The sequence below is a fragment of the Lepidochelys kempii genome, chromosome 6, assembly GCF_965140285.1.
Source record: "Lepidochelys kempii isolate rLepKem1 chromosome 6, rLepKem1.hap1, whole genome shotgun sequence".
Lineage (NCBI taxonomy): Eukaryota > Metazoa > Chordata > Testudines > Cheloniidae > Lepidochelys > Lepidochelys kempii.
The window spans coordinates 17,308,541-17,334,159 of NC_136385.1; the positions used below are offsets into that span (position 1 = coordinate 17,308,541).

Genomic DNA, 25,619 nt, shown 5'->3' on the forward strand with positions numbered 1-25,619 from the left:
ATGTATTCCTGGCACGCGAAACCTTAAATTAGAGTGAACAAACGAAGACTCCGCACACCACTTCTGAAAGGTTGCCGACCCCTGAACTTTAGTATATTACATTTTGAAAAGTGAATGGAAAATGGCATCATGGTCTTCTGTGTTTAAGGCCTGATCCTTCAATTACTCTTCTCACAGGAGTCCAACTGAAATCAATGGGAGTTCTATGAGCACAGCACTGGCAGGATGGGGCCATTATATCCAGTGGCTTTCACAGCATATCAGCTCAGTTTACAAACCCAAAGAAAAATTATTTTTCTAACATCCAATGCTGCAAATTGAACCTAGGATCTGTCTCTTCCTGTACATCATCGCCAGTAACAAAAGATTCTGCAGTAGGAACTTAGCTGAGTTGGAGAGGCAGGATAACATTCAGCTCCCTCCTCTGTACCTATACTGGCTCGGAGATGCCAGCTGTAGTTAAAAATCTGCATTTCCCAGAATACCAGGAAATAAAAATCAAAGATGGACACTTAGCAAAGAGTGTCATTTTTACATTGTCACTGTTTTTTCTGTAACCACATTTTAAAGTGTGTAATAATGTGAGGCACATTTAACCCTCTCAGACCTATACAGAAGAGGAAAATTGCAGTTCTTACAGAGAACAGCTGAACCTCCAGGTTTGTTTGGTTAATTCCTTATTTTAAGTCTGCAAGTACATTGTTATGCAAATGTTATTTCTTCGTTTTTCATTCTTGTAGCCAGCTTGCTGAAGAACTCTTATGTTTTGGGTTTCAGGCACCTGTGTCAGGCCAGACCAGGAACTGTTTTAAAATAAATTTCCTGAGTCGTAGCATATTTTAAAAGGAACAGCAGTAGACGGGGTGGTTCAAGACTCAAAGGACAGCAAGTTTTGTTGCAGATACAGAGAAAATAGAGCCACACAGCTGATGCTTAAAGCAGCAAAGCAGCAAGTACAGGTGAAGCTCAGGTGAGCACACAGTGTCCGATGAGAGAGATACCAGCAGGTGCAATAATGACTGCAGAAAAAAGAGGTGGAGTGAGCTGTTTTCTAGCAATTCCTTCTTACCATAACGCCTAGGAGCCCAGGACCTCATTGTGCGAGAAGCTGTACAGAGAACAAAAAGACAAGAGACAACAGATAGATACAGACAGGCAGAGAAGAGTACAAGGAAATTATGCAACAATACTGGTCAGCATGAATAGGCAGTGGTCTCAGCACACTGGTGGGCTAACTGCTGTCAATTTTTTGTAAGCATCAAGGCAAAGGAGAGTAATACAGACTAATTTGAACAGAGATAATAAGGTAGCTTACCTGAGGGCCTGACAGCCCAGTTATTCAAAAAGTGTCCTGCAGATGAGAGCGGGGTAATCTAAAAAGTCCTATTACACCATGAGAGATAGGAAGATATAAAGCTAAAGGAATGGAGGCAGAGGGTTAAGTGTGCATACTAGTGAATGGGAGTGAAATCCTGGCCCCATTGAAGACAATGGCAAAAGTCCCATTGACTTCACTAAGGACAGGAATTCACCCCTAGTATGTGTACAAGTTTAGGGTTAGGCCCATAGCGGAAAATATTTCCTGTTCGTCTAGAACAGAACTGCAGCCTGAGGGATTCTGGGCTCTGCTGAGATACTGGCTAATGAACAACCTGCAGGAGATTGGAGATTTTTATTAAGTTCAAACTCTGACAAGAAAAATCTTAGTGGCAAAGACACTGTGAGGGAGGATCCTACAATTGCTGTGGATACAGGATGTGAAGGTCACTAGCAGTCCCCAAATAAAACCAGGGTCTCCTTTATAACAATTCTCTGATAGGGGAGAAAAACAGACCTCTCTGAAATGTCAGAGGAGTCCTTGTTCTGGATGCAGGGATTTGCCCTGTCTATTGCATTGAAAAGATTCTTAATATCACAGGAGTCAGGTGTCCTGTTCCTATTCCCTAGCAGATTCTCCCTCTGATAAACACGAGGAGTCACACTGATGGAAAACACCTACAATTTCCCTTCCAACAGCTGTTTTAGTGCCTCAGTACCACCATGCTACTGGCAGCAGACACCCAGATACCAAGAGGTTTCCAAGATACTCCTAGTACAATACTGATATGCTAGTAACTTCGTCAACACTTGCCATCAGTACCCACTGCCCTATATCCATTGTCTCAATGGGTTTGCTTATACATTGGAGTTGATATGCTGGATCAGATTGTTGGTCCAGTGCTTTCAGCTGAATATCTTGCCTCCATCAGGGCTAGCACCTGATGCTTCACAAGAATGCACACCCTCCCCGCATATTGGCCTGGGCAGATGGAGGTGGCCCTGATAGAATGCTCCACATCTTGATGTCTCTCTGCTCCTCATCATACCGTAAACAGGGTAACGAGTATAAAAGAAAACGCAGATTAGCAAAACAAGTAGACGACTGAGTTTGAATGTGTTAGTATCAATGGCCTAAAGAAGCAGATATCAAACTAGGTATGTACCATATGAGCAGGGGTCCTTTATTCCTGATACAATGCAATCTATAACATCATGTCTCACAGTTCCGTTAACATGGAGACTGGATTCAGAGGATGAGGCTTCAGGTGTAGTACACGTACAGGGCCAGACTGAGAATTTTTCACTGAAATGCAAAAAAGAAATAGAACTTGCTTCTTTAAGAGAATCCGCTATTAACCTTTCTACTCTCCCTTTAGGCTTTGTAACCAGCTCCCACCATGGATGACAGCGCTTGGGTGGGGACCTGGAGGCCTCATCGTCCAAGGGGCCCAATAATGGCCCACTTTACCAGCCCAGGACCAAAGTACGCAATACAGGGAACAACAGGTAAAAGGACAGAAAGATACAGAGTTTCAAGAAACACAGTTGATATCACGAGTTAAACACACTAAATCCAGATCAGTTCAAACGATTCATTTAGTACAAACTCTCACATATTCTATTAAAATATAATTCCACTGTCTCTGATGTGACAGTTAATAAAATCCTCCTATGTGAAAGGGGACTGTTGCCCCCTTACTAACATTCAGTGGGGGTGTTTTGGTTGGCTAGCTCCCAGTACTAAAAGAAAGGGGAAGGGTCAATGAGAAATCAAGACCCTGAGACTGACAGTCCCCAGGAGCAATGGGGAGAGGCCAATGCTCCAGGTCAGTCTGATTGACAGGGTGGGCAGGCTAATCAAGGAGTCAGGAGGCCAGGGTGGGGCCGGTTCTGTATGTGAGCTGGATTTTTGCCTGGGTCAGACAGAGTGGGGCTGAATTAAGGAGGAAGGAGGGGCGCAAGCTGAGCTGGGGAGCAGAGCTGGGACAGATCCAGAGGGACCAGAAAAGCAGCCCAAAGAGAGCAGACCCTGTGCTGGGAGCAGAGCTGCAGCCCCAAAGCCAGAGGCACAGCCCAGAGAGAGCAGACTTGCCCTGGGAGGAGAGCTGCAGCAACCAGAGCCAGAGGGGCCAGAAAAGCAGCCCAGGAAGCAGGTCAGTGCTGGGAGCAGAGTCACAGAAGCAGCCAGCAGAGCAGACCAGACCTGTGCTGGGAGGAGAGCTGTAGCAACCAGAGCCAGAGGGGCCAGAAAAGCAGCCCAGGAAGCAGGTCAGTGCTGGGAGCAGAGTCACAGAAGCAGCCAGCAGAGCAGACCAGACCTGTGCTGGGAGGAGAGCTGTAGCAACCAGAGCCAGAGGGGCCAGAAAAGCAGCCCAGGAAGCAGGTCAGTGCTGGGAGCAGAGTCACAGAAGCAGCCAGCAGAGCAGACCAGACCTGTGCTGGGAGGAGAACTGCAGCAACCAGAGGCAGAGGGGCCAGAGAAGCAGCCCAGGGAGCTGGAGGCAGAGTAGCAGCAGCGCTGAGGCAGAGTGGTGGAGCTGGGGCTGGAGCAGTCCGGAGCTGGGTGCGGTGAGCAGATGGGAAGAGCGAGGGGGACCCTGTGCAGTGGGCCCAGCACAGGGAGATGCCTCGGTCAAGAGGCTCTGCAGGCCAAACTTGGAGGGGGATCGTAACCGCGATGGGGCGGGGGCAACGCTGGGAAGAAGGGTCCTACCACCTAGAGCCTGAGCGCATGTAGCCGCCGCCAGAGCAAGTGTCCAACCCACAGCATCCCTGCAGCCCAGCCAGGGCCTGAAGAGGAGGCCTGGGACTTACAAGGAACAGACTGTGAACTGCCCGGACATTCCAGAGACACTGTTTGTGATGTTCCCTGCCACAGAGCGGGGTGATGGGTTTCCTTTAGCCTTCCCATTTTTCCTTGTTCCTTTTTAAACTAATTGCTGATTAAATAAATTGTATTTGCTTTAAATTGTATGTAATGATCAGTGGGTCAGGCAAGTGCCCAGTGCAGAGAGAGCACCCCGGAGTGGGGACACCCTAGCCCCTGTCCTAGGTGACCACAGCAAGGTTGGGGGTTGAGCCCCCCAGGAATCCTGGGCCCAGCCTTGTTGGGGTTACGAGGACTCTGCCAGACAGGAGAGTGAAAGGGGAGTCCTCAAGGGCAGGGAGGCCTCTGGGTAAAGGAAGTGGGAGCAAGGACTCAGATTCTTTCGCTAGCCCATTTCATCGGGGTAGTGCAGAAGCCAGGAAAGTTCCCCACAATAGCGGGACCATTCCCCCACTTACATATGGGATGTCTGTATTAATTTCCATTATAACCTAGGAAATAGGACAGGGTGACTCTGCTTAGTACAGACTTATGCTGAACCGTTTCAGATGGTGTTTTCTTTACCATCAATCGTTATTTTCAATCTCTCTGTGGCGAGTAGATTTTGTCGGTAGGCTGGTAAATTTTCACGACAACCTCACAAAGCTGAACTAGAAACACATTTTCTTGGAGCAGAAATTACAAAAAGGGGAAGTTGGGAAATACATAAAGAATATCCCTGCTGTGATTAACCTCACTGCCAACCACCTATGGCTGTAGCTCCACCGAAAGTTAGAGCAAGGTGTTAGATGTCTGACTGTGATGCAAATGACAGTCAGACATTTGTAAGAGGCAGCTTGACTCTTACATCACCTCTCACTTCTGCTGCTGCATACCTTTTATCTTCCTCATAATAAAGTGTCAATATTTAGCTTAGGAATTGTATAACTATCTAAACTATTTGTGTTATACACATTTTTAAGGCGTTGAACAATAAGAATCTAAATTCAGAAGGAATTTTCAATATAGATTTTTAGAAATAATGTCACTAAGGCCTGGTCTACACTAGGAGGGGATCGATCTAAGCTACGCAACTTCAGCTACATGAATAACGTAGCTGAAGTCAACGTACTTAGATCAACGTACTGTGGTGTCTTCACCGTGGTGAGTCGACTGCTGCTGCTCCCCCGTCGACTCTGTGGCGCAGAAGTACAGGAGTCAACGGGAAAGGGCTCGGGGTGGGTGGGTGTTGATTTATTGCATCTAGACTAGACACGATAAATCAATCCCTGCTGGATCAGTCACTGCCCGCCGATCTGGCGGGTAGTGAAGACATACCCTAAGAGGTTGTTGTCACTCTCACTGGGAAGCTGCCATTTGAATAACGGTATTGTACTTCCCAGCAGCAGGACACCTGGTAGGTAGCATCCCCATTAGAATGCATTGGAAAACAAGGTTTAAAATTAGTGGTAAGTAATCCGTATTCTTTATATTTAAGTTTGGGTGTTTTTTATTATTTTGGTTATTTTAACAGCTGGTTGTTAAATAACCAAAGTATTTTGTAGTTCCAGAATTTGCTTTACAACAACTTTGGCATACTCTAATCACCAGTGTTTTCACATGGAAAAGTCAATGTTTTCAGTTGTACTAGGCATGACATTGTCAGGACTGAGTTTTCTTCTTTAATCCCAAATTATTTAAAACTAGTATTTCAAACAAATTTTGTTTAGGAGTTACTCTTCTGTGTAATTGGAAGTAATTTTTATAAACTCTTATATTACACGGGAGTTTCCAGGAAAATTCTCTTGGTTTTAGGGTATGTCTATGCTGGGAAACATACCAAAATAGCTATTCCAGAGTAATTATCCAGGGATAGTTATTTCAGTATAAGCTCCAGAATAAGAGCGTCCACATGACGGCTTATACTGAAAGAACTATTGGAATAATTATTACCTGAATAGCTATTTTGGTAAGTTTTCTGAGGTAAACAAGCCTTAGTCTCTATCATAAGAACAGGATAGTACAGCTCACTTTTGCAATCCTTGGGTGAAATCCTGGCCCCACTGAAATCAACGAGTTTTGCCATTTGTTAGTGATTTACCCCTTTTGTCCAGTGACAGAACTGCTCAGAAGGTGACAGTTTAGGCGTAGTTATAAGAGAGAAACCTCTGACGTACCCATAAACTGAGATGAATGAGCAATAATAATGACCATATGTCCATCCTACAAACCAAAAGTAAAGCCAATGTCAAAGGGTATGTCTACGCTATGAAATTAGCTCGAATTTATATAAGTTGGTTTTTTAGAAATCGTTTTTATATAATCAATTGTGTGTGTCCCCCACACAAAATGCTCTAAGTGCATTAACTCGGCGGAGTGCTTCCACAGTACCGAGGCTAGAATCGACTTCCGGAGTGTTGCACTGAGTACAGCTATCCCACAGTTCCTGCAGTCTCCGCTGCCCATTGGAATTCTGGGTTGAGATCCCAATGCCAAATGGGGCAAAAACATTGTCGCGGGTGGTTCTGGGTTCATGTCGTCAGGCCCTCCCTCCCTCTGTAAAAGCAATGGCAGACAATCGTTTCGTGCCTTTTTTCCTGGGTTACCTGTGCAGATGCCATACCACGGCAAGCATGGAGCCCGCTCAGCTCACTGTCACTGTATGTCTCCTGGGTGCTGGCAGACGTGGTACTGCATTGCTACACAGCAGTAGTTCATTGCTTTGTGGCAGCAGACGGTGCAATAGGCCTGATAACCATCATCATCGTGTCCGAGGTGCTCTTGGCCACCTCGGTAAGGTCAGTCAGGAGTGCCTCGGCAGACATGGGCGCAAGGACTGAGAGAGGAGTGACTTGACTAGGTCATTCTCTTTAGTCCTGCTGGCAGTCTTATTGCACCATCTTCTGACAAGCAGGCAGGAGATGAGGATGGCTAGAAGTCCTACTGCACTGTCTGCTGCCAGCCAAAGATGTAAAAGATAGATGGAGTGGATCAAAACAAGAAATAGACCAGATTTGTTTTGTATTCATTTGCTCCCCCTTCCCTCCCTCCGTGAAATCAATGGCTGACAATTGTTTCAGTGAGGTCTGTCAGGGGCACCTTGAAAAGTTTAATGGAGATTCAGTCTTGTCTGGAATACCAGAAGGAGGGATAGCTCAGTGGGTTGAGTATTGGCCTGCTAAACCCAGGGTTTTGAGCTCAATCCTTGAGGGCGCCATTTTGTGTGACAGTTGCTTTTGTTTCTCCTTGATGTAAAGCCACCCCCTTTGTTGATTTTAATTCCCTGTAAGCCAACCCTGTAAGCCATGTCATCAGTCGCCCCTCCCTACGTCAGAGCAACAGTAGACAATCGTTCCGCGCCTTTTTTCCGTGCAGACTCCATACCACTGCAAGCATGGAGCCTGCTCAGATCACTTTGGCAATTAGGAGCACATTAAACACCATGCGCATTATGCAGCAGTATATGCAGCACCAGAACCTGGCAAAGCGAAACCGGGCAAGTAGGCGACGTTAGTGCGGTGACGAGAGTGATGAGGACATGGACACAGACTTCTCTCAAAGCATAGGCCCTGGCAATGTGGGCATGATGGTGCTAATGGGGCAGGTTCACACGTTGGAATGCCAATTCTGGGCCCAGGAAACAAGCACAGACTGGTGGGACTGCATAGTACTGCGGGTCTGGGACGATTCCCAGTGGCTGAGAAACTTTCGTACATGTAAGGGCACTTTCATAGAACTTTGTGACTTGCTTTTCCCTGCCCTGAAGCGCAAGACTACCAAGATGAGAGCAGCTGTCACAGTTGAGAAGTGAGTGGCAATAGCCCTGTGGAAGCTTGCAATGCCAGACAGCTACCGATCAGTCGGGAATGAATTTGGAGTGGGCACATCTACTGTGGGGGCTGCTGTGATGCAAGTAGCCAACACAATCACTGAGCTGCTGCTATCAAGGGTAGTGACCCTGGGAAATGTGCAGGTCATAGTGGACAGCTTTGCTGCAATGGGACTCCCTAACTGTGGTGGGGCCATAGACGGAACCCATATCACTATCTTGGCACCGAAGCACCAAGCCGCCGAGTACATAAACCGCAAGGGGTACTTTTCAATAGTGCTGCAAGCACTGGTGGATCACAAGGGACGTTTCACCAACATCAACGTGGGATGGCTGGGAAAGGTACAGACGCTCACATCTTCAGGAACTCTGGTCTGTTTCAAAAGCTGCAGGAAGGGACTTTCTTCCCAGATCAGAAAATAACCATTGGGGATGTTGAAATGCCTATAGTTATCCTTGGGGAACCAGCCTACCCCTTAATGCCATGGCTCATGAAGCCATACACATGCAGCCTGGACAGTAGTCAGGAGCTGTTCAACTATAGGCTGAGCAAGTGCAGAATGGTGGTAGAATATGCATTTGGATGTTTAAAAGCACGCTGGTGCAGTTTACTGACTCGCTTAGACCTCAGCAAAACCAATATTTCCACTGTTATTACTGCTTGCTGTGTGCTCCACTATATCTGTGAGAGTAAGGGGGAGATGTTTATGGCAGGGTGGGAGGTTGAGGCAAATCGCCTGGCCGCTGGTTACACACAGCCAGACACTAGGGCAGTTAGAAGAGCACAGGAGAGTGCAGTGCGCATCAGAGAAGCTTTGAAAACCAGTTTCAGGAATGGCGAGGCTACGGTGTGAAAGTTCTGTTTGTTTCTCCTTGATGAACCCCCCCCACCCCTTGGTTCACTCTTCTTCCCTGTAAGCTAACCACCCTCCCCTCCTCCTTTCAATCACCACTTGCAGAGGCAATAAAGTCATTGTTGCTTCACATTCATGCATTCTTTATTAATTCATCACATAAATAGGGGGATAACTGCCAAGGTAGCCCGGGAAGGGTGGTGGAGGAGGGAAGCACCGGGAGGGGTGGTGGAGGAGGGAAGGACAAGGCCACACAGCACTTTAAAAGTTTACAACTTTAAAACTTATTGAATGCCAGCCTTCTGTTGCTTGGGCAATCCTCTGGGGTGGAGTGTCTGGTTGGCTGGAGGCCCCCCCACCGCGTTCTTGGCTGTCTGGGTGAGGAGGCTATGGAACTTGGGGAAGAGGGCGGTTGGTTACACAGGGACTGTAGCAGCAGTCTGTGCTGCTGCTGCCGCCTTTCCTGCAGCTCAACCATACGTTGGAGCATATGAGTTTGATCCTCCAGAAGCCTCAGCATTGAATTCTGCCTCCTCTCATCACGCTGCCGCCACCTTTCAGCTTCAGCCCTGTCTTCAGCCCGGCACTTACTCTCTTCAGCCCGCCACCTCTCCTCCTGGTCATTTTGTGCTTTCCTGCACTCTGACATTGTTTGCCTCCACGCATTTGTCTGTGCTCTGTCAGTGTGGGAGGACAGCATGAGCTCAGAGAACATTTCATTGCGAGTGCGTTTTTTTCCCCTTCTAATCTTCGCTAGCCTCTGGGAAGGAGAAGATCCTGTGATCCTTGAAACACATGCAGCTGGTGGAGGAAAAAAAGGGACAGTGGTACTTAAAGACAGATTTTATAGAAAAGGGTACACTCTTTCATGGTAAACCTTGCTGTTAACATCACATACATAGCACATGTGCTTTCGTTCCAAGGTCGCATTTTGCCTCCCCCCACCGAGCGGCTAACCCCTCCCCCCTCCCCGTGGCTAACAGAGGGGAACATTTCTGATCAGCCACAGGCAAACAGCCCAGCAGGAATGGGCACCTCTGAATGTCCCCTTAAGAAAAGCACCCTATTTCAACCAGGTGACCACGAATGATATCACTCTCCTGAGGATAACACAGAGAGATAAAGAACAGATGTTGTTTGAACACCAGCAAACATACACTGCAATGTTTTGTTCTGCAATGATTCCCAACTACGTGCTACTGGCCTGGTGTGGTAAAGTGTCCTACCATGGTGGACGGAATAAGGCTGCCCTCCCCAGAAACCTTTTCCAAAGGCTTTGGGAATACATCCAGGAGAGCTTTATGGAGATGTCCCTGGAGGATTTCCGCTCCATCCCCGGACATGTTAACAGAGTTTTCCAGTAGCTGTACTGGCCACAAATGCCAGGGCAAAATAATCATTAAACACGCTTGCTTTTAAACCATGTATACTATTTAAAAAGGTACACTCACCAGAGGTCCCTTCTCCGCCTGGCGGGTCGGGGAGGCAGCCTTGGGTGGGTTCGGGGGGTACTGGCTTCAGGTCCAGGGTGAGAAACAGTTCCTGGCCGTCGGAAAAACCGGTTTCTCCGCTTGCTTGCTGTGCACTATCTACAACTTCATCATCATCATCTTCCTCGTCCCCAAAACCTGCTTTCGTGTTGCCTCTCTCTCCATTGGCAGAGTCAAAGCACACGGTTGGGGTAGCGGTGGCTGAACCCCCTAAAATGGCATACAGCTCATCATAGATGCAGCATGTTTGGGGCTCTGACCCGGAGCAGCCATTTGCCTCTCTGGTTTTCTGGTAGGCTTGCCTCAGGTCCTTAAGTTTCATGCGGCACTGCTTCAGGTCCCTGTTATGGCCTCTGTCCTTCATGCCCTGGGAGATTTTGACAAATGTTTTGGCATTTCGAAAACTGGAACATAGTTCTGATTGTATGAGGAGAGGAATTCATACTGTGATCAGGTCCCATACCTCCCATTTGGTCCATGCTGGAGCTCTTTTGCAATTCTGGGACGCCATCATGGTCACCTCTGCTGATGAGCTCTGCACTCACCTGCAGCTCGCCACGCTGGCCAAACAGGAAATGAGATTCAAAAGTTCGTGGGCCTTTTCCTGTCTACCTGGCCAGTGCATCTGAGTTGAGAGTGCTGTCCAGAGCAGTCACAATGGAGCACTCTGGGATAGCTCCCGGAGGCCAATACCGTCCAATTGCGTCCACAGTACCCCAAATTCGACCCAGCAAGGCCGATTTCAGCGCTAATCCCCTTGTTGGGGGTGGAGTAAGGAAATTGATTTTAAGAGCCCTTTAAGTCAAAAAAAAAAGGGCTAGGTCGTGTGGATGGGTGCAAGGTTAAATCGATTTAACGCTGTTAAATTCGACCTCAACTCCTAGTGTCGACCAGGACTTAGAAATTAATCTCATGGTCCAAAGGCTCTAAAACGACTTTAGCAACAAGACCCAAAAGGGAATTAAAATAAAACCTGACACATGCATATGAACTGTAGCCCTTCTTCCTAGGTTACCTGAAGCACAACCCCACCAAAAGGAAAGCCCCTGCCTACACTTTTAAGGGGGCAAGGCCCTCGCTCCTTGAAGCCTGTTCTCCGGGTCCTCGTTACTATGTGGAACCCTCAATGACCAGGAAGGGAAAGGAAGTTGCCCCAGCTTATACCATGTGTGGGCGCCCCAAGGTGAAAACTGAGGTCACACCTGGCCCAAGTGAGTAGTATTTCTTTCAACAGTTTATTCAAGGTGAGGATAATGTGCCTATGGGTGTCCTATGTTAGGGGAATATAAACCACACTAGAATGAGGTATGGAGGTTTTCAAATGGAAAGTAACAGCTCCAGCATTTGGGAGTAGGATGTGGGAGGAACAACAACATGGATGGTAGGCTCAGGATTCAAGGAAGGGCAGTGCAGTGTCACAGGGCTGGAAAGAGAGGAACAGCAGTGCAGGGTGTTGGGAGCAGGATGGAAGAGAACTGGCAAAACAGGACGATGGGGCTGGGATGTAGGGGGAAATGGCAGTGCAGCATGATGTGGTTGCACAGACTTGGTCTGTAGGTTCAGCCACCTGTTCGGCATGAAAGGATCATTGTTTTTGCTTTGCTCACCTCTTGTCTAGGCGATTATTCAACAGAGAAGTCAAAAAAGCATGTTTATGAATCTGCTCCTGTGCACTCCATGTCATTCAGGACTGGGAGCTTCAGAGTAGACAGCACTCCAGGTAAAATCCAACAACTAATAAATGAAACCCATCTATGAGTCCTGTAGTTGCCACCTGGCCTAAAAGCCAGAAAGAAAGTGAAATTCCTGAGCCTGACTCCACAGCCAAGTATTATAATGAAGGAAGAAAGCCTTGGTAATAGCATGTGCAGTTTGAACTTGGGGCTCTTAAAAGCCATGAACTAGAGATGGTCCTGAGTTTAACATGGTTGTCCTCTACACTGGTTACGATATAGTTCCAATTTGTAGTGCAAATAGAACCTTAACTGTGTTCTGCAACTGGGCTAAGACTTGCTCACATCCAAAGCTTTTGCACAGTACATGGTTACAATACATGGTTAAGGACAGCCCTGTCTACACTAAAACAGAAATCATGTCTTAAATGAGTCAATGGACATCCATGTTATAAGAAGACTGTATCCCATTTGTATTTGTAGTGGAGATGGGCTCTTAGAGACAATTTAACTGATTTAGTGTCAAAAGAGGTGAAAGTTGAAGAAACCAAATTCTTCCTCTCAATTAACAAGGGGCAATGGGGGACAGAAACCAACAGGAATATTTCCAGGGGAGGAAAACAAAAATACTGAAAACACTCAATGCTAATGTGACAACACAGCCAGGCAGCTTATGTCTCAAAATTGAGAGGAACGCCTTTGGCACAGAGGTATAAAAGCTCACTAGAAGTCAGGAATATACCTAAGGCCTTGATAGAAGTCAGTGTTACACCCAGAGTTTGAGACATACTCTCATCAAGATTAGTAGGCCAAAATATGACCTAACTTTATCTTCCTATGTCTGTTTGAAATACATATGCAATTCCTTTTACCTACAGTTTGAATATCAGCAAATAATTAACAGCATAACTATCAAAATCAATAGGGGTCATCACACGACAAACTCCATAATATGTCTTGAAAAAATGTCCCATTATATGAGTATAGTTTTAGAAAAATGGTTTCAGTGTTCTAGTATGAAAAAATGTCTGGAAAACCCAGGTCACTACAGATGGGTTAGGTTTACTTCATCAGAAAGAAAAGTATCAAACATGCAGAGATGAGACAGAAGAGATACAGGTTGATCAAAAATAACTGCCATGGATCAATCATTTAGACAGATCCAAAACAACATAATGCTGTACCACATCTACATATCACCACTATGCAACTGTTTCTCTACTACTTTTGGTTCTCTCTGACAGCTAACACCTTGTCTACAATCACAACAATGTTTGTGTGCCAACTGCAAAATGGATGTGCCCAAACCTTGTATAATACAGTTTGGTTTTCTTTGCATAGACAGAACCCAAATGTTACTAGGATAGCACCTAGGAGCCCCAGTCATGGAACAGGACCCCCTTGTGCTAAGTGCTCTACAAACACAGAACAAAAAGGTTGTCGCTTCCCCAAAAAGCTGACAATCTAAGTATAAGACAAGAGACAACAGGTGGACACAGACAGAATGAGGAGCACAAGGAAACATTAGTTGGTATGAGACTTATCACCTCAGCACACCAGCTGCCATCTGTTGTCACATTTTTCTGTGTGGACATAACAGTAAAGGAGAGTTTTAAGGATGGATTTGAAGAAGGACAAAGAGGTGGCTTGGAAGATATTTACAGGGATCTCCTCAGGCACGATGGGCAGACAGGTAGAAAACACGCAAGTGCTTGTTTGAAAATGTAACAAGTGATCAATAAAGGCTGCTGTAATTGGCAGAGCAGAGGTGGGCATCGTTAGACATCTCAATAACGTATGAGAGATGATAGGTAGCATGGAGAAAAGCCACAAACAGCCTTAAAAGTGAAGACAAGTAGTTCGTGTTTCATGTGATGGAGAAGGGGGAGCAAGAGGACAGATGAAAAGAGAGAGGTGGCCTGGACAAAGCCAGGAAAATGATCTGTGCAATAGCAAAACATTATGATCATGTTATGTGAACTATGTTACAACCTTGAAAAGATCAAAATAAGTCCTGTTCACAGAGGCAAAAACCAGACCACATCACAGCCCCATTAAGCCACAGCAGGTTTGTCATTTTCTGCCCCAACATAGTTGGGATTGTTGTGTAGATGGGACCAGAGATTTATGGTAGAACAATTTGTAATGATTGCATAACATTTGTAATAACTTCTCTTTAAACTGTAAAATGTTTATTATTTTTCAATGTTATGTGAAATACGTCCTTTTATACCCAGAATAGTTATCGGGGGCAGCTTTAAAAGTGCCACTTTACTCTCAAAAGTCACTCTAATGTCCCAGGGACTCCAGTGTAAATTAGATCAGCCAACGATTAAAAGATGTGATATTTTTGTTTTGTTTTTGTTTTGTTTTAAACTGCCAGCCCCATAAACTCAACCTGGGGTCTAAACTTCAAGCTGTATCCTTGGATGGAGCAGAAGGCTTTTTTCTTCCATTGTTCTTTGAGTGATTGTCCACATTGATTCTACTCTTGGTGCACATGCACCCGTTGTGCATGATCTCACATTATTGTGCCCAGCAGTATTTGTTGGAGCCGCACATGCGCCCGAGTTCCCTTGTGCCCCTAACCCAAGGGCATAAGTCATAAGCAGTGGACCAAGTCTAGCAGTCTCTCATTTCCTTCTTAACATCTGTGGCAGTGAGAATGAACCCCCACTGTGTCCACCCGCTTCTCTGCGGCTTCGTGTTTGTTTTGTTGCTCATTGGCAACACACACAAAAGTTCTGATTTCAGTCAGATTCTGGTTTTTAGGCACCCCTGTACTGACTGTTAAGAGAGCACCAATGTTAGCCATTAAACCTGCAGACAGCATCTCTCTTAGTAATGATCCTTCAGCAACTGGTGCTTCTGTACAGGCAACCTTGAAACCATGTTCCTCAGTGCCCAGACTGGTCCCTAGTGTGTTGGTACTCAAGGCATATATAGTACTGAGTGATTTATCTGTGGCTCAGTACTAGTCTCCTCTCCTTGAGCGGTTGAGGATTCTGACACATCAGTACAGCAGGTAAAGGAGACAGCTCCAGTACCGACCTCACCCCCTATCCAGCTGAGGAGAGCACAACGGAGCCAGGATGCTCCTGACAGTCCCTCCCTTGAAAGAAATGTACTCCTTTACTTCATCCCCATCAGGGCATAACAGGGACTCCTCTCCTATGCACCTTACCCTGCTTAGGAAATGCCACAGGAGCCACAAAGTACTCTAAGGAAGTATGTGTAAGGGACAGCAGGAAATGTCATAGGGAAAATCCTTTCTGGTGCCACCTTCCGCAGTACCTATACTCATATCTGCCCTGGTTCTACTGGACACCTGGAAGGGGTGGGGTAGAATATATGCCTCAGTCTGCCAGACTTCCCTTGTGCTCCATGAAAAAGTATCTACCCAGTAGACACCACATGATCCCACAAGAAGTCCTCTCCCCATTAAACTGATGAAAAGACCCAATTCAGGTATGCAAGGGAGTACTCTGTTCTGCATCTCTACCTACCAAGAGGTTAGCAATTAAAAACCTTCACTTGGGGATGGAGGACTCATCTAAATTAAACTCAAACTAAGGACCTATGAGCCCCCCAGGAAGCTCATCTTCACATAAATATCCCAGAGCTCAGAGCTATCTGCCTGGCATGCAAAGCACACCTACCGCTGCTCCAGGAATCCATGATCCAAGCACTGACCGACAACCCCACAGCAATGTCAACAGACAGGGGGAGCAAGACTGTCTCCACTCTGGAGTTGGTGCATTCCAGATCAAATCACACCAGCGGCACTGCACCTTCCTGGCCCTCAAAACAGCTTGGCAGATTGACTTAGCAGGTAGTTCTCAAACAACCAGGAGTGGTCTGTCAAAGACTCAGTTCTGCAGAACATCTTTCACACTTGGTGATTCCCAGAAATAGACGTGTTTGCTACAGACCAGAACAACAAAACATCAGGCATTTTGCTCCTGAGGCGGTTCAAGCCTAGGCTCCTTGACACTGAGATGAACATATACCTTTCTGCCAATTCCTAAGATACCAAGGGCTCTGAGAAAGTTCAGGCAAGACGCAGTTGATTATGACGACACATCTTGAAGAACTGCAGTTAGTGTAAGGCAAGTAACTGTTCTTTTCTATTTGTTTCATTCAGCATACCAGCCTTACCAGCCATGAGCACCAGCAGTTCAGACTCCAGCTGCCGACCCTTATTCCAGGACAGAAAAGGGCCAGGGAATGTGAAAAAGAAATATCCCTCCTTCTCTCCAGCCTTTGTTGAAAGGCTCTCTCAAATACGATGCTCCCTCTAATCCATGGGGATTCACACTGTACATAACTGTCATGGTTTCTCTCTCCAGGTCCTGGTGCATACACTATCCCTCGGGTGATGGGACCCAACACAGTGGACAAAACTGCTAGCCCTTGTTATTCCATGAAATGGAAGAGTAAGCTTGGTCGCTTTGATGAGGATCTCCATAAGGTAAGCTGCTTTTCCATTTCCTCTCCAGCTGCTCTCATTGACAACCAGTGATCAGTCACTGCCTCCAGGACTGAAGGCCTCTAAGCACTGGTGGGTTCTTTCCTAGTACTTGAAGAGATACAAGTGTTCTGCAGCATGAACAGATACAAATGCTGCAGCTGAAGACTGGCAGCAAACATGGCTGTTCTTAGTAACTGCATCATTGGCAAGTCAGGGCTCAAACTGTATCTGCAGCAAGTACCTGTCTAAGGGCTTGATCCAAAACCCATCAAAATCAATGGGAATCTTTCCAATGACTACCATAGTTTTCAGATTAGGCCTAGTTCTTGTGCTATGCCTAAGCACCATGTTGCCTGAAATGCATCTGGAAAAGGAATTGGGATGAGGACAAGAAATGTGTTAAGCGACAGAAATGCAGATATGAAATTTCACATCAGGACACACATAGAATATCAGGGTTGGGGGACCTCAGGAGGTCATTTAGTCCAACCCCCTGCTCAAAGCTGCAATATCATTTATGTTCCAGAGGAAAAGTCTTTTGCTCCAGTGTTATGGTTACTGAGTATTCTGACATCTTATTGTGCAGCATATTCAGTAGCAACATTTCAAACTCAAATTTCTCTGCCATCTCCAAAGAATTTTTCGTACTGAAATACCTACCGTGATCCATGTTCCCAGACAATAAGTATGTGTAAAAAGTCTTTTTAAAATACCCTGTCGTCGCCGTCATTAAAAGGTCATCAGTTGCCTGCGGTAAACACAGCAGCATCTGAAGGCCCACAGCTTTCTTACAATAGGAAATAACTGTCGGGTCTCAGATGCTGCTGTGTGGTAAGAGTTGGAACCAGATTTTTTTTTAAATGATTAGCATTGCGTGTAACAATGAGGGAGGTGGGAAAGCAAAACGGATACCTTGCTCAAGCGTATTTTCTGGAGATAATGATCCCCTCTAGGTAGAAGGCTGTAGCAACATTCCTAGTGCCACCTACCAAACTAATGGTCAGATTTCATGCCTATGATAACATCATACTAAGTGAAATAAGGCTGTGTAGCTGAATACTATGGAACGTTACATATTTACAAAATGATTATTTTTGTATTAGATGAAAAATGATCATGTGCCGATTTTTGCTAATTATCTAAAACCTTCTGAAAACATTGGGCTTTTAAACAAATCTTTTACTGTAAGCCACATATAAAAGCCAGTGAAGGTGACAGGTACCTAACGCTTGCAGAGACAGAACAATGGCACTTTCATTTTAGTTTGAGCCACTGTCTCCCTGCAGTGTGTTAAAAGGGAAATGGCTCAGGCTAATAAGACTTCAGACATCTAATGTAAACTTCTAAAGGACATGACACTGTTGAGAGGGAACCCTCCTGAAAAAAAAAAAAAAAATTGTTGAAATTAGTTGTTGCAGATAAACCTATGCAGTTCTCATAGGAAACTGGGGATATTGAATGTAGCCATTTTCAACGGAAGATTCCATTGACTCTCTTACAGACCCCAGGTCCAGCTGCATATAAAAAGACAGACACTGATGTGTACAAGAAGAGAGCCCCCAAGTACAGCATGAGCTCGCGGACTAAGCCTGCAGGAACTGTTAGACATCCTGGACCAGGAGACTATCACCCCGGAAAGGTAAGGCAGAAAGATCTAGAGGGTAATTTACTTGAGTCAGAGAACAAAGAGTCGTAGGCTACAGGGCTGGTTTGTATTTAAACTCCTTGCGTTGACAAGACTTGATTTAGAGCTATCACAAAAACTTGCTTTTTCCAGGAGAGTTCAGCATATAAAAATCCAGATTCATATAGCAAGGACAAAATCCTTCAATATATCAGTGCATTAAGATGAGTACTGGCAAGAAGGGACATCAATCTGCATGGAAGAGCTACAATTAATGTTTTACATTACTGCCCTGAAGAGGCCATGTTTGAACAAGTCAAAGTTAAATTAAAAAAAACAAAAACAAAAAAAACCCACATCCCACAATATTAATGCATTATTGAGACAGATTAATTGCAGAGAGTCAAGAAACTGGACAGGTTTCTTTGAGAAATCCTTGTGCATATCAATGCCGGCGGGATCTTTCATTCTTTCTGTCTAGGTATGTATTCATCAGATATCTGAGCCTTTGATGTTTCCTTGGATAACTGCGACCCCATTTTCTCAGATCCTGAGTAGTATGCTGCGTATCCATCCATTGTAATGGAACAGCCCCTACCATTTAATCACAGCTCTGAGATTCCACATATTTCTTATATCTTTCCAATTCTTTGGTCTCCAGGGAGAGATTCCCTTCACCCATACTCTTCACATTCCACGTGTCTACTCTGATCATTCCTTTACAAAGGTTCAAGTCACTCTTCCTTGGTGCAAACATCAGGTTCATCCTGAAGGATTGGGTACAGCACCATCATAGCTGCAACTGGTACTCTTAACGGCCAGAACCTCCTCCCCAGTATAGTTTGTTGTGCTTTCTAACCTGGGGGTCTTGCCATCCAGCACCACACGGAGATTAATGTTTCGCCTTTGTTCTAGCATGGAAGTACAGAAGGTTGTTTCCTGTTGACTCCCCTCTGGTTTTTAGCTGCTGTTGATTAAATACTTGATTGAACTTTTCCACCTTTTGATGGCCCTTCCTCCATCAGAGTCCCATTACCCTCCCCAGGCCCTCATCCAGCCAAAACACTGACATGAAGTGTGCCAAGTTACTTGAATGCCACTCTGCACCCAGCATCAGCCAGTTGGACTACTTTTTGTCTGGTCCCTACCCTTTGACTTGTACAGCTTGGGTGGCCCTATCAGGAGATAAAGCTCCTGCTGGCATAGCTATCAAGCTCATTGGAATATGTAAGCCTTCTCTATGCCAAGGTGCAATGCCAAGGAAGGGTTCTATGAACGCTGAAGTTGGAAGTATAAGTTCTTCCGAAGCTTACTGAAACAATGGGTTTGGTTTACAAAATGAGAAAAAGGCGTTTAGTTGAATTCTGCTGCTTTCATCACCTGGGTCTTTACAAACACCATCTGCACCCATCACCCTAAACATTTAAACACATAGAAGTCACCTGATAGTACGTCAAAGAACCAAATTGTCTATGTAATGATATAGCAATGTTGGAGATCGAGCATCCAATGGATACAGAGACTTTCCCAAGCTCAGACTGTGGGTCAGACCACCAACTGTTAGCCTCAAAAATAAACTGAAAATGGAAAAAGGTAAGATGTTCGGCAGGTCTGCTACATTTGGATCGGTCCAGAATCAACAAAAACTACATGACTTCTGTCCAAAATGGGTTTGAGGCGTTGTCACAGGTAAAAGAACAACCTGAATAAACTTTGGAATAAAATGAAAACTGTCATGCTCAAAGCTGCCAAATTATACATTCTGAAAAGTCAGTGTCACAGTGCACCACACATGACTGAGAAAGGGCTTGAGCAGGGGAACAATAATGCAGAATGGAAAAGAATGGCTTAGAGACTTAAGAATGAAAGCGAGAGTACAAGGAACTAAACTGACCCAAAGGCAGATTAGATGAGACAACAGCAAATACATCAGGGCAAAATGCATGGAACTTGCGAACCACAAAGAGTAATAATACAAAAAGTTTGTTCACAGTAGTTAGACTTCTTAACAAAAACTTTTCCCTGCAATTGAACATAACAAAAGATCATGATGGCAGAATCGTCACTGCAAGTGATATCAAATGCTGAAGGAGAGATTACTCTGCCAATCTTTATGCTTCATTAGAATCACTCAGAATATAGGGCAACAGAAAGGAGAGTACAGAACCAGAGCCATCAATCCCACAAGAGGAAGTAGTGTGTACTATTATGAAAATGAAGCCATGGAAAACACCATGGAAAGGTAAAGTACCAGCAGAACTATTTAAAGTGACTCATGCCTGCAGAATTGATCTCATGGGGAAATTTTCCAACCATGTATGGATGACTAGAAATTGGCCAGACAACTAGATGAAAGGTAGCCTGCCATTACCAAAGAAAGGAGACATAACAGAGAACAACAATTGTATCCTCTGCCTGATATCACAATTGACCAACGTTTTGCCCCACACAATCCAGGATTGAATGAAGCAAATGACAGAAGCAGAGCTACTGCCACCACCAGTTGTTTTCAGAGAGGAACAAGACGCGTGATCAAACTGTGAACAGTCAGTCAGTCACATCACTGAAAAATGCAGGGAGTACGACCACCTGCTGATCATGTGTTTCATGGACTACTCAAAAGTGTTCAATACTGTCCAACTTGATCATCTTTGGAGGATAATGGCAGCTTTGCAAGTTTCTACCCTCAACAACAGACCACAGTGCACACTGCTGCAGGCAATAGCTAGTGGTTTTCCACTGGGCTGTGCGTGAGACAAGGGTGTATTCTGTCCCAAACTTTTTCAAGAGGTATGCAGAATGGAACAAACCCCGGAAAATTTTGATAAAGTGGAAGGAGCTGGGATTTTCATTGGTGGACCCCCTCTTAACTGACCTTAGACATGCCAGTGACAACACCTGTTGCTACAACCACTGGTGGAATGCAATGAATGTTGGAATTTGTAAAAAGTGACTGAGGAATGTGGACTATCCCTGAATACTGTAAAAATGAAGTGCATGTATGTTGACATGATTAACAAAAACAGGATGAAAGCGGACATCATGATTAATAGTCAAATTGTAGAGGTAATAGATGAATTTGGTTATCTGGGATCATACATATCCAACCAAGAAGGCTGTTCAAAAGAAAGTGGAAGAAGATTAGGAATGGATTGCTCAGCCATGACCTCCCTTCACTAAAGTTTAGAAAAAACATGATATCTCAAAATGTATGAAGGTTTGATTGGTGAAAAGCTTAATTTTCTCAAGAGCAACCTATAGATGTGAATTATGGGTAATGAATGTTGGTAAGTAGATGAAAACTGAAGCCTTTAAGATGTGATGCTGGCAAAGATTCCTGCATATCTCCTGGATGGAAAATACGACAAATGCTTAAATTAGCAGCATTATTGGAAAGAAGCAGACCATGTTGTTGGAAATCAACAGGTGTAAATTTATGTCCTTTGGTCACATCAGGCACAGAGATGGAAATAATCTTGATAAAGTTATCCTGGATGGAATGGTGGCAGGTCTTCATAATAGGGGATGACTGGGAAGGAGATGGACACCTACTAAGTGTTCAAAGCTAGTGATGGATTGAGAAGGCTTCTGAAAAGTCTGCTATGATGTCACCAATATTCAGACATGAATAAATAGATTTGATTTACTTCAACAAATGCACAAGTTTATTTACACAAATACATTTGAAGAGCAGCATCAAAATTAGTGCAGCCTCTTTCACCTGTATTGATTTTTTACAATTATAAATCACATTTGCTTATATATAGAAGTACCTGAAGTATCCTAAAGTGGCAGTTTTAGAAATTTACAAACTAGTTTGGGGATCATTTTAATCTGCCACTGCTGTCCCCTCAGTGATGAAATGTAGCAACTCTTTTTACAGCATATAATATTGTAAGAATGCACAGTTTAGAAAAGGAAGTCAGAGATACTGTACCCCATTGAAACTGCAAGGAGGAAGGCAGAATTATCCCAGTTGGAAATGTGGCCAAGATACTGCAAATTGCGAACTGTTTCATAAGGTGCCAGTGGGATTTTTAATAACCACACAGAGAAAAGCCCTAGTTTAAGTTTCACATGAAAGACACACTTGGCAATTACTGTGTCACTCTGCACTGTGTTGTGTCATCATCACCATACACACACACACACAACCCTTTCTTTCAGTAATGCAATTTATATGTACAAGGGGACATAATTAAGAATACTTACAAATATTTCAGTTAGAAGCCAGCTAAAGCTGGAATATAGGATTGAAAGCATTTTGAAATTTGGGTAAGTACCGATACAGACAACTTCACAGCTCATCCCTAACGCTAATTGTGTGGCAGGGTGTTAAATAAAAAATAAAACTGTTTTTAAAGGGACCATTGAAATAAGAAAGATTGAATAGATTTTACACAAATATTCCTAAAATACTCCTCTCTGGTCTAAGAAAAAAGCCCAGGAACTCTCAACCCAAATCATAGAATCATAGAATCATAGAATATCAGGGTTGGAAGGGACCCCAGAAGGTCATCTAGTCCAACCCCCTGCTCAAAGCAGGACCAACCCCAACTAAATCATCCCAGCCAGGGCTTTGTCCACTTTGTCAAGCCTGACCATAAAAACTTCTAAGGAAGGAGATTCCACCACCTCCCTAGGTAACCCATTCCAGTGTTTCACCACCCTCCTAGTGAAAAAGTTTTTTCTAATATCCAACCTAAACCTCCCGCACTGCAACTTGAGACCATTAGTCCTCGTTTTGTCATCTGATACCACTGAGAACAGTCTAGATCCATCCTCTTTGGAACCCCCTTTCAGGTAGTTCAAAGCAGCTATCAAATCCCCCCTCATTCTTCTCTTCCGCAGACTAAACAATCCCAGTTCCCTCAGCCTCTCCTCATAAGTCATGTGTTCCAATCCCCTAATCATTTTTGTTGCCCTCCGCTGGATGCTTTCCAATTTTTCCACATCCTTCTTGTAGTGTGGGGCCCAAAACTGGACACAGTACTCCAGATGAGGCCTCACCAATGTCGAATAGAGGGGAACGATCACGTCCCTCGATTTGCTGGCAATGCCCCTACTTATACATCCCAAAATGCCATTGGCCTTCTTGGCAACAAGGGCACACTGTTGACTCATATCCAGCTTCTCGTCCACTGTAACCCCTAGGTCCTTTTCTGCAGAACTGCTGCCTAGCCATTCGGTCCCTAGTCTGTAGCGGTGCATGGGATTCTTCCGTCCTAAGTGCAGGACTCTGCACTTGTCCTTGTTGAATCTCATCAGATTTCTTTTGGCCCAATCCTCCAATTTGTCTAGGTCCCTTTGTATCCTATCCCTAACCTCCAGTGTATCTACCTCTCCTCCCAGTGTAGTGTCATCTGCAAACTTGCTGAAGGTGCAATCCACACAATCCTCCAGATCATTAATGAAGATATTGAACAAAACTGGCTCCAGGACCAGCCCTTGGGGCACTCCACTTGATACCGGCTGCCAACTAGACATGGAGCCATTGATTATTACCTGTTGAGCGCGACAATCTATCCACCTTATAGTCCATTCATCCAGCCCATACTTCTTTAACTTGCTGGCAAGAATACTGTGGGAGACAGTGTCAAAAACTTTGCTAAAGTCAAGGAATAACACGTCCACCGCTTTCCCCTCATCCACAGAGCCAGTTATTTCGTCATAGAAGGCAATTAGATTAGTGAGGCATGACTTGCCCTTGGTGAATTCATGCTGACTGTTCCTGATCACTTTCCTCTCATCTAAGTGCTTCAGAATTGATTCCTTGAGGACCTGCTCCATGATGTTTCCAGGAACTGAGGTGAGGCTGACTGGCCTGTAGTTCCCAGGATCCTCCTCCTTCCCTTTTTTAAAGATGGGCACTACATTAGCCTTTCTCCAGTCTTCTGGGACCTCCCCCGATTGCCATGAGTTTTCAAAGATAATGGCCAATGGCTCTGCAATCACATCTGCCAACTCCTTTAGCACTCTCAGATGCAGCGCATCCGACCCCATCGACTTGTGCTCATCCAGCTTTTCTAAATAGTCCTGAACCACTTCTTTCTTCACAGAGTGCTGGTGCAGCAGTCTGGGAGCTGACCTTGTTCATGAAGACAGAACTCATGAAGACAGTCTCACAATCTATTATCATTTATGAGAAATCTATTTAATCAAGGAACTGATGCTGGGTGTGGTGCATCCAGAAGCAACAAGGCTACTTATCTAAGGAAAGAAGCTGCATTTTCAGACAGCCAACATCAAAGGTTAAACACCAGACACTCCTCATCTTGTTAGGAAATTTTGCAACATTTCACCCGGAGTTCAGAGAAGCTGATTGCTCTTCCACCATTCTAATCTGGTTGTGTGATCTAGACTGTCTGTGCACCAACCTGCCCCTTCAGTTACAAACTTTTCACTGACAAGAATCTAGTAAAAGGGGCACGTGTGTGATAATAGGTGACCTGGACTGTCCAGATCTTGTACTTGATTGGGGAGGGCATGTAGCGTAGAAAGTAGAAACTAATTAACCTGATGCTAGTTAATGGTGAATATCCTGATTTGTTGTAAAGGAGTACTTGTGGCACCTTAGAGACTAACCAATTTATTTGAGCATAAGCTTTCGTGATGTTTCCACAGTATGCATCCGATGAAGTGAGCTGTAGCTCACGAAAGCTTATGCTCAAATAAATTGGTTAGTCTCTAAGGTGCCACAAATACTCCTTTTCTTTTTGCGAATACAGACTAACATGGCTGTTACTCTGAAACCTGATTTGTTGTATTTCCTTTTCCATCTCCAGGTAACACTGACCAAGCCTTGTGCCCCAGTTGTTACCTTCGGAATCCGACACTCTGAGTATACAATGCCTTTGACAGTGGATGTCTATTGACCTTCACACAAGCCACCTTACAGAAACTAAACTTATTTTTCTATATCATGTTGCTTTATATTTTAAAGCTGCCAGTTTTTATTCAAGTTATCTTACAATTAACAATCATCTATCTTCAAACAAGTAATAAGTTTCTACAAGTTCTAGCACTAAAGGATGACAAATATTCAGAAAATAATCACTTGCAATATTTTAACTTGCCTCTGGCTATGAAGGAATTTTCCATATCCCCCCTTAATGAAGAGGACATGCTGAAGCTAGCAGTATTACCTTGGCGTGTGGATCTTGCTGTATCTACCTGCTGAGAGTCTGAACCCTGGCACTAGTGCATTGCCACATCTGGATCCTGTGTTCCAGAACCCGGAAATTCACAACTGTATACATAAAGAGTCACTCAATTTTGTACTACTGAGCTATTTTGTTGTTTGTTTACTCCTGTGATGACCCTCACTGTGTGTGTCATTTATCCCTTTTATTGTGTTCTATTGCAGTATCAGCATGTAAAGAAAATAAATCAGGGAGTCAGTATTTATCATGTCAAAGTAGCTGAATACCTCAATCTACCTTTAGATTGGGGCTACAGACTAAAGTTTAAAGGGATACTGTGTGGTTAAAACAAGTTCTTACATGTGTTACATCTTTAAATTATTAAAACAAAACTTTAAAAATTTAAATGG

At 44.6% G+C, this 25,619-nt stretch overlaps 1 protein-coding gene across 1 annotated transcript; it reads left to right on the forward strand.

The window, feature by feature from the left end:
- The first annotated feature begins 2,717 nt into the window (after positions 1–2,717).
- On the forward strand, positions 2,718–24,942 carry CIMAP1A (ciliary microtubule associated protein 1A). The gene is made up of 6 exons (XM_073349410.1): positions 2,718–2,826; positions 11,310–11,510; positions 11,918–12,019; positions 16,322–16,443; positions 17,945–18,082; positions 24,853–24,942. Exons 1-6 carry the CDS (start codon positions 2,718–2,720, stop codon positions 24,940–24,942), a joined length of 762 nt encoding a protein of 253 aa, XP_073205511.1.
- The last annotated feature ends 677 nt before the right edge of the window (positions 24,943–25,619 follow it).